We start from the raw sequence: 9,975 nt of genomic DNA on the forward strand, positions 1-9,975 counted from the left end.
TGCTTCTCAAAATACCCAACTCCCATGCAAATGCCCTCTCAGAAAATTCCTTATCATTATAACAAGAAGAATTTCCTTAGATTTTGGCGGAGTTTGTACAAACTTCGTACTTGTTTGTACATGGCACCAATAGGACAGGTTAGCAGGATCTCCCTTGATGCCAAGGGAAATGCTACTTGTTTTTCTGGGGCATTTCTGGAGCAATCTAACTGTTACGGATCACTGTCTTCCTCCAAGACTTCCCTAAAAAATTGCCTTTGGCAATAGGTGTCAGGGTAATGATAAATTCAACTTACCCCTTGTTATTGGTGCATCAAATCTCCACCTGGTGGCGAATCCTGCCACAGCAGAGATGGAAAAAAAAATGCCCGGGCAAATATAATGCCCGGTTCTCTATTAGGGACAACCCTTCAGTGCTGATGCATGGGGAAGCTGCAGTGATGCACATTCAAACAGCCACACAGCTGCTCCCTGGTTTCCCCTGCCTTGCCACAGGAGGCTAAAACAGCCCAAGAACCATCTCCCACAGCTGTTACCCTGCAACTATCCGGCACACGAGCAACTTCCCCATTGGAAAATTACCGTGAGGAGCTCGTGCTGCACCCAACTGCTCCTACACCAGCACTGGGGAGCGTGGAGGGTGAACACGTCCCTTCGCAGCTGCAACACGTGTTGCTTGCAAGAACTGCTCGCACTGAAGCTCTGTTGTCTTCTTTACACGTTTGGTACCTACAGTAACTCAGAAACGTAATCCCCAGGGCTCTCCAGACCCCTGAGCAACACAGCTGTGTTAGCATTGCAGGGGTAAATCTCTAACAGCATGCAACTATTTCAGTTTTTTGATTCACTCAGTAAGGTTAGTTCTACACTTTTGGCTTCAGAAACACTCTTAGAGCTATTTTTTGTCTCTGGATTTCTCAGAGCATCTCCTTAAAAAAAAAAAAACGTATTTTGTGCCTCACATTCAGCATAATCTCATTATGTAATGGCATCAATAAGATCGTTGCAGGACATAATCCAGTCCATGTGGGACACGGGAAAGCCCACGAAGGCGCAGCGTGGCATTACATGGATGTGCAGACAAGCTCTCCAGCGTGCTGCATCGCACACGACCCGTGTTTTGCAGACGGGAGCAAGACCAGCCCGTTACAGCCGCATGGGGACGGCTCCAGTTAAGGGACTCACAGAGCCCCAAGGGGCAGCAAGTTACGGGTCCCGCGGGATCAGGCTCCCGGCGGCCCCCCTTGGGCTTCTACCACCCTGCACTTCACCCCGAGTGCCTACAAGACACCCCCATGGGCACATACGTGCCCGGCAGATGCACGTGCCTCTCGCCCTGCCAGAGGTCAAAGCGACGGCCGACGCTGGGAGGAATCATCCGATGCTGGAATTTCTTGCGCCACGCTCCAAAGCCTCTCGGATGACCTACTACTGATGTATACAGATTAATCACGAGCCAGAACACTATTCCTCTTACCAAATCCTGATTCTGCTTCGGTTGGATCAGAGCGACTTTCGGCAGCGTTTGTAAAATTCCAGATTGAAGCCCAGACAGGGTCGGCTCTCAGAAACTCCAATAATGATTATTTTTCCTGAAATAACAATTGCTGACATCAAGGGTGAAAGTGTGGGCTGCGGCTGCACCTACACCGCGGTTACGCACTCCAGAACATCCCCGGCTGTTTCATAACTCACCCTCCACACGCAACAAGGGGTAAAAATAGTAGGGAAGTGCACACAATTAGACTACGATTGCAGATCTATGACAAAAAAAAAGATAAAGCATCCTCAGATGGCCTGAATCTGTGCAGTACTGAAAGGAAATGAGCAGATTTGTTTACAAGGATTTGTTTACACGCAGCAGTGGGGAATATTTCAAAGCAGGAGCGCTGGAAAAGAGCCACGGGCCGTTGCAAATTGGGGCTTCCAAAATGGGGGCTTATTTTATCAGAATGGCCACAGACCACGAGTACATAGGCAGAACACATAGGTGGCACAGTAGGTGGTATTGCTGGGATTCGGGGTTTGCTCCGTGGCACGCAAGGCGGCAAACGGCTGCGCGGTGCCGTTTCCAACGGCTGCGCGGTGCCGTTTCCAACGGCGGCGCTCCCCCGTCCCCAAGGGCGCCCCGCCGCGTGCCGGCGCGGCCGCGAGCCGCTGCCCTCAGCGGGGCGGGCGGCTCGTGGCCGCGGCCGCGCGGGTCCCGCCGGGCGCCCCTGGCGGCGGGGCGGAGCGCGGCGGCTTCCGGAGGCTGAGTCACGGCGCGCCGCATAAATAGGCGGGCGGCGCCTACCTGCGGCACCACTGCGGCCTCGGCGAGCGCCGCGAGCCGTGCGGAGACCGAGGCGCTGCGTCCCCAACGCGACATGGGCCTGCCCCGCGCCCTGCTGCTGCTGCTGCTGCTGCCCGCGCTCCTGCCGGCCGCCCGAGCAGGTGAGCAACGGCCGCGCAACGGCCGCGCAACGGCCGCGGGGGGGGGTGCTCCAGCCAGGGATGGACGGCGTTCGCGTCGCGTTTGCTTCCCTCTCCATGAACTGCATGGATTTCCCCCGTCTGCCTGCACTCTGCCACCTGCATAGCAGATGTCAGCCTGGTAGCAGCCTCCGGTAGCGCAGGGCCAGCCCCTTTCTAGACCCCCCCCCCCCCCCCCCCCCCCCCCTCCCCTCCTCCCCCCCCCCCCCCCCGACGAGAAAGGCAACCCGGGACGAGCCCCCCGGGGGCCCGGGCCACCCCCCCTTTAAACCCCCCCCCCCCCCCCAAGCTTAGCTGAGCGCCGTTTTAACGGTGTATTCTCCTCCCGCGCAGGCAACCCGTGCTGCTCGAACCCCTGCCAGAACAGGGGGGTGTGCATGACGACGGGGCTCGACCGCTACGAGTGCGACTGCACGCGGACCGGTTTTTACGGCGAGAACTGCACCACGCGTAAGTAGCCCGCACGGAGAGACCCCGTGAGCTGCAACGCGACGGGCGCCCCGGGCTTTGTGACTAACTCGAGCCCCTCTTTGCACCCGTCTGCAGCGGAGCTCTTCACGTGGCTGAAGCTGTCGCTGAAGCCTACGCCAAACACCGTCCACTACATCCTCACGCACTTCAAGGCACTCTGGAATATCATCAACAACATCCCCTTCCTGCGGGACACCATCATGCGCTACGTGCTCACGTGTGAGTATGGGGGCTTTGTGCCGGGACCCTAGCACCTAATAATTAGCTTCAGTGTAAAGCAACGAGCTAAGACACGCACGAAAGCCATGAGCTTTGCTTGGCCTGTCCTTAGTGCTGCAGCTTGTGGGAAGCCTGCTCCCAAATGGGAATGCCCTTGGCTCTCCTGAGCCTAGCAGCATCCAGGATTTTGTCAACATTAACATCAGAAACCTGTCAGAGCCATAATTGGATGCATCTAACAATTCTGGTCCTCTTTTTGTTATCTAGTAATTTAATTTCAGTAATAATGCAATTAATATCAGTGACTGCTGTGAAATGTTTTATAAGATTTCTAAATAATCTTAGAAGCCTAAAGGCAGCTTTTTTTTCCCCACTGCAAGATGCAAATGTATAGTTCTAAAACAAAGTTATTTTTCCTTCCAGCAAGATCACATTTGATCGATAGCCCCCCGACTTACAACAGCGACTACAACTACAAAAGCTGGGAAGCATATTCCAATCTCTCCTACTACACAAGGAGCCTGCCACCTGTGGGACTTGACTGCCCAACACCAATGGGTGTTAAAGGTAAGGAGAACAACAGACACATCTAGTGCTCACTTCAAGGACTCTGCTTGCCTTGAAAATCTTTTAAGAGCCTTGCTTGAACGCTGCTATTCTCACCAAAACCAAGCATACTCTAAAACAGTTATCTTTTACATCTTCATAACAGAGGTGCAAGAGATAATTGCTCAATTTCATAATTGAGCTACACGATAAAAGCAGATTAACTTGGAGATTTATTATAAAAATCAAGTGAGCATAGAAAAGTATATGACTAACAATGAAAATGAGTTACCTTTTTATTTTTCCCTTATATTAGTTGTCTTGAATATCTCTTTTCTTCTCTGTTGTATTTTCCTGTTAAACAGAATTGATTTGGTATTAAAACTAAGACAGTTTTGTTCTGTTTTCAAATAACTGTGTCCAGCAGCAGATAAATAACTTGGTGCATTCTCTCTCTCTCTTTATAGGGAAGAAAGAGCTCCCAGATTCAAAGCTGATTGTGGAGAAGTTTTTGCTACGGAAGAAGTTTATTCCTGACCCGCAAGGCACAAACGTGATGTTCACGTTCTTTGCTCAGCACTTCACTCATCAGTTCTTTAAGACAGATCACACAAAAGGACCTGGCTTCACGAAAGGTCTCGGCCATGGGGTAAGATCATAGCACTAACTTGAGCACAGCACTTAACAGCCACCGAACTAAAATAGCATCTTACAGGTAGTCAGGGGGCACGAGCACCAGCTCGTGCACTGGGCAACATCAGGCAAAATTCCAGCATCTCCATAGCATTCCCTACTGGGTAGAGCTGCACATGCAAAGCACAAATCATTCTGCTTAAACTCTATAAACAGATCTGTACAATTTTTTTCCAAGGCTTACTTTAACATAAAGCATGTGGCATTTGATGAGTATCCAGACCTACTCTATTGGACTGCTTCTGTCCATTGCAAAGAGCTGTATATAGCACTATAAAATATCTTGTCATACATTGCTAATTGAAGAGACTTAAGAACTGCAGTAGCAGCAAACACTAATTTAAGAGATTATCTCCAGAGTGGACAGTCTTTGCACAAAGATTTTTCTTCAGTCTAAGTGTAGTGTGTGTATATATACTGCTTATGTCTATCTGCTTTAGACAGAGCTGTCTACACAATAAAAGCTGCTGACATTTAAGGAATCCTTTTAAATTGATTGGCAATTTCAAAACTCACCAGTTTGCAGAGTTTGCTGCACTTTCTAAGAAACAATTCATCAATACATAATTCTTATAAGATACCTATAATTTAATATAATTAATAGTAGACATCTAAGGCTTCCAGGCTAGCAGATTTATCCTAAAATATCAAAAAAACACAGCTTGACTTCACTTTCTAAATACTTTTGTTTTATAGGTTGACCTGAACCATATTTATGGAGAGACTCTAGAGAGACAACTTAAACTGAGACTTCTTAAGGATGGAAAGCTAAAATACCAGGTATGTGGGGGTGTTTGCTTTTCTTGGGGGAACGGGGAGGGGGAAGGAAACAAATCCCCACCTTCCCATTGGATGACATTATATATTATATTGTGTTCACAGTGTAATTAATCTTTACATATAATCCAGAGTCAGGCAAAGTACTTGACAGACTTGATACAATTTAACTCCTGCATCACAGCTAATGACTCCTTGTTCTCCGCTCTCCTTGCCTCCCACCCCAGATGATTGATGGGGAAATGTATCCACCCACGGTGAAGGACACCCAGGCAGAAATGCTCTACCCTCCTCACGTTCCTGAGCACCTGCGGTTCTCTGTCGGGCAGGAGGTGTTCGGTTTGGTGCCAGGTTTAATGATGTATGCTACAATATGGCTCAGAGAACACAATCGAGTCTGCGACATCCTCAAACGGGAGCATCCCGAGTGGGATGACGAGCGACTCTTCCAGACTGCCAGGCTCATATTGATAGGTGAGTGTCTCTCTCCCACTACGTTAGCTTGTCCAGTGTGACGCTGCCGCCCAGGGGCGGCCCCAATAGACTTAGTAAGAGAAGAAACATTACTTAAATCCACATCTGAGGACATACATCTGAGTTTTCATAACCTGTGTCTGGACTACAATTAAGATATAATTTGCTCCTGCTACATACAAAACTGAAGAAAATTGAGTTATCTACCTTTTTAAGTTACCCTTATCTAAAGGAAACAGGACTGAAAACAATGAAACAGCAGGAAGCTAAGGTTTAGTTTTCAGGCAGAAAGCATATGAGGCCATATAACCTCAGCTGCTCCCAAGCTGTCAGGTCTTGTTCTTTCTGGGGTTGGGTCAGTTCAGGTAGAGCTTGAGAGAAAGACTGATTAAATCTCCAGGTCCAGGAAGTTATGTGAAAACTCTTCATGCTGCATTTGTACAATGCTGTCCAGGGCTATTTCATATAATGTTGATGCACATTAAGTTAGGAAATAGCTCTGTCCAAAGTGTGCCTGAAACAGTAAATCAGGGCAAGGCAGTCACGTTAAGCTGCTGAGAAGCTGAAGTCTGCTTCTAGATACCAGCTCCTTCCAGTTCTAGCCTACCTCCACCTTAGCTCATTCCATGCAACTGAAGATAGTGCAGATAGACTTCCATAGAAGTCAGAATACACATAGGTATCTCTGGAGGAAAAACTGGAGGGAGAGCATACTCCCTTACCACAGCCAACCCTTTCTGTGACTAAGCTTCTCTAAGAGATAACAATATTCCTGAACATTCAGTAAATATTTTTTTAGAACAGCATAGAAATAGTAGTTCCCCTCAGAGCAGGATAGCTACCTGGAACTTTTCTGGAGAACGGTACCAATATTCTTTTCCCATAACCAACAGGAGAAACTATCAAGATTGTTATTGAAGACTACGTGCAGCACCTGAGCGGCTACCACTTCAAACTGAAGTTTGATCCGGAGCTGTTGTTCAACCAGCGTTTTCAGTACCAGAACCGCATTGCGGCCGAATTCAACACTCTGTACCACTGGCACCCACTCCTGCCAGACACCTTCCAGATACACAACCAGGAATACACGTTCCAGCAGTTCCTCTACAACAACTCCATAATGCTGGAACACGGCCTTTCCCACATGGTGAAGTCTTTCTCCAAGCAGAGGGCTGGCCGGGTAAGCATTTTGTTTCCAAGTGACAAGACATAAAGCTATTTAAAAGCTAGTAAGATTATATAAACGCACAAATTCCTCAAGACCTCTCTCTGGAGATCTTACCTTTCTTTTGTCTCTTTTAAATAGGTTGCTGGGGGGAAAAACGTTCCTGCTGCAGTACAGAAGGTAGCAAAAGCTTCAATCGACCAAAGCAGACAAATGAGATACCAGTCCCTGAATGAGTATAGGAAGCGCTTCATGTTGAAACCATTTAAATCATTTGAGGAACTTACAGGTAATATTTTTTTACTCTTGCTACCAAACAAATGCCTTTGCCTTAGAAAGGGCACATAGAAGCCTGCAGCACAGCTTGTGAACTGCTACAAGACAGTGCTGTGAGGAAAACAAGCTTACCTACTGTTTTTACTGATGCATTACAGGAGAGAAAGAAATGGCAGCAGAACTGGAAGAGCTTTATGGAGACATTGACGCTATGGAGCTGTACCCAGGCCTGCTGGTAGAGAAGCCCCGACCTGGTGCCATCTTCGGCGAAACGATGGTGGAAATCGGAGCACCCTTCTCCCTGAAAGGACTGATGGGCAACACCATCTGCTCCCCTGAGTACTGGAAGCCCAGCACTTTTGGGGGAAAAGTGGGCTTTGAAATCATCAATACTGCCTCCCTCCAGAAGCTCATCTGCCACAACGTGAAGGGCTGCCCCTTCACAGCTTTCCACGTGCTAAGCCCCGAGCCCACCGAGGCGACCATCAACGTGAGCACCTCGAACACGGCCATGGAAGACATCAACCCCACACTACTACTGAAAGAGCGATCGGCTGAGTTATAAAGTATCCACCTATTTATTTATTTAAATTATTGTATTTATGTCTTAATTATTATTATTACTATTTTTTAAAAGAACTCATATGTCTTCACTTTGGAGTTTGCCTTAGATTTCTTACTCAGGTAAGGCTTCCATTTACAAAAGGGATTTTTCTATGTCTGAGCTCAACAGTAGCAAATCCCTTGTTTAAATTCTTCTGTAACAGAACTATGTATGCCAAAGTGGACACAAGTTCCTTTTTTTTTTTAATATATACACACTGCTTTCTTACTTGACAAAAAGGGCATTTGTTTGTTGTTGTACTTTCCCTTGGTAAGTCACAACACTACACAAGCAAGTTACTGCCTCAGCCTTGAGAAGAGGCTGGCAAACTAAAAGGACTCGAGTTACTGCAGTTGATAATCTTTAGCAGTTTTCATTGGCAATTAAGATGAATGTATGATTTATATGTACTTTTTAATGCAAACTCAGAAAAGAAGTTGCATTTCCTCATGGATACTACCTCTCCCTCATTGCAGATAAGGCACTTTGTACAGTAACTTATCGTGTGTGTGTGTGTGCGCGTGTGTGTGTATGCCTGTGCTTTCCTGTGGCATTACTTTTTAAGTTATTATTTAAAGACAATAGAATTCACTCTTCATCCTAACCTTGTGCCATGTACTTCAAAGCCACAAGTATTATTTGTGCTAGAGACGATTCTGCTGGTTCTGAGGTAGAAATTACTGATCCTCAGGCTGCTTCGACTTTGATAGAGATGTTTTATTTTGCAAGGCGGGGGAGCTCGTAAATTTGGGAGCATTAGTGCTCTTTCCATAGCTGTAATTCTCTGGCCTACTTGATATTGTAACTTTAATCTTTGTCACTTTAAGGACAAGCAGACAGTGTAGTTCTAGTTAAGGACGTGACTATTATTTAGTCACCAGATATTTAGAGGTTAGTTATTCTGGCTTTACTGTTTGTATCCTAAAAACACCATTGAAATCATCTGGATTAGAAGAACTGGGAAGCTGTGGAAGCATCCCCAGCAAAAATGAATCCTGGACTGATCTGACAGTTTCATAGGGGCAAAACTTGAAGTTAGTTTAGGGCTATGTACAAAAGCCATAGTTGTGCCTTAGTTTTATTTATTTGGGGGTGGGAGGGGGAAATAATACCCTGTTTGTAACTTATAAGTATATTGTATTTTAAATATTTTGAACTGGCTTTTTTTTTAATATTAAGAGACTCTAGATATATTTGTCCTGATCCAGCACTGAAATTTCTAGTTTTACCTGGGCACTTTTTTTTCTTTTTTAAAAACAATACTTCAGAACTTGCAGGGAAGGGTGCTTATGTCTTTGCTGTAACTTCTGGAGGGAAAATGCAGAAAAACTTCCCCCCAAAACAGCTAAGGAGCTGCAGCTAAGAGAAAGAATGTCACCCCAGACTGACATAGAGAGGTACCACGGTATTTTCTGCCAAGGAAGTGCTTGCAAAAAGCACTTTAAGCTCCTACTACAGCTCAGTTTCTCCAGCCTCTTTGAGTCTTGGCACTGCATAACACAGCCTATGGTACAAGTATGGTTTGACTGTGGCTTCTGTGTCCTTGTCAGCTTGTTTAAAGACATCAACTACCTTCCCCAGGGCAAGTTTGTCATCCTTACTGCAAATAACTGAATTAAGGTGTCCTGCAATAATCAATAGGAGTGTCTGATTGGAGATATTTTTTTCTGATAGATAATTTGCGTGTAGGAGGAATATTTTAGTTTGCTATTGAAGACATTAAGATAACAAGTTTCAGTCACTTTCTACTTAGAAGCAGTCAGCACTGTACATGTTAGTAAATGAAAATCATTTGCTCCTTTGTTAAATACTTTGTTGTCACTGAGCTCCTGTCCTGCTGTCTTTGGAATATACTTCTGCAGAGCAGCCTTTTACCACCACCTAGGAAAAATGTTTGCCTTAAATGCAAAAGGAGACAACTTTAGACAGATTAATTACTTTGGGGGGGAGATAAAAATGAATTAACAAGGTTTAAGGCCCTGCTGCTTCAGGATATGCCTGGAATTCAGGAAATGAATCCTGTTCATTTTGTACTTTGCAACTACCTTTTAGCAGTCTTATCTGCACTTACCTGTTTCCCAACCCGCTGGGTTAGGCTGGATTCAAGATGCTTACGATAAATGTGTATGTCTGAGATTATTTATTGAAAATTGTGTGGAATTGTGTTTTTCCCACTATTTTTGTAGAAAAAGAGTTTTTAAAATGGAATTGTTTATATAAATAAATTGAAAAAAACAATATCTGAATGGACTTCTGTGATTATTTTAGGGACTTATTT

The 9,975-nt window shown here is 45.8% G+C and overlaps 2 protein-coding genes across 2 annotated transcripts in view; one reads left to right on the forward strand and one right to left on the reverse strand.

Moving 5' to 3' along the window:
- The window catches only part of PLA2G4A (phospholipase A2 group IVA), a 79,100-nt gene extending 75,074 nt beyond the window's left edge, over nucleotides 1-4,026 (reverse strand). The window contains exon 1 of the mRNA XM_026043736.1: nucleotides 4,001-4,026. The gene's annotated coding sequence lies outside the window, so the exon portion shown is untranslated. The remainder of the gene's footprint in view (nucleotides 1-4,000) is intronic.
- Nucleotides 2,814-8,728, forward strand: PTGS2 (prostaglandin-endoperoxide synthase 2). The gene is made up of 9 exons (XM_026043739.1): nucleotides 2,814-2,922; nucleotides 3,019-3,162; nucleotides 3,586-3,729; nucleotides 4,176-4,357; nucleotides 5,098-5,181; nucleotides 5,406-5,652; nucleotides 6,546-6,832; nucleotides 6,959-7,106; nucleotides 7,252-8,728. The coding sequence occupies exons 1-9, from the start codon at nucleotides 2,850-2,852 to the stop codon at nucleotides 7,656-7,658; spliced, it is 1,716 nt and encodes a 571-aa protein (XP_025899524.1). The 5' UTR covers nucleotides 2,814-2,849; the 3' UTR covers nucleotides 7,659-8,728.
- Nucleotides 8,729-9,975: the final 1,247 nt, after the last annotated feature.

This window comes from Nothoprocta perdicaria, unplaced genomic scaffold (assembly GCF_003342845.1).
Source record: "Nothoprocta perdicaria isolate Ctin4 unplaced genomic scaffold, notPer1 scaffold_338, whole genome shotgun sequence".
NCBI lineage: Eukaryota > Metazoa > Chordata > Aves > Tinamiformes > Tinamidae > Nothoprocta > Nothoprocta perdicaria.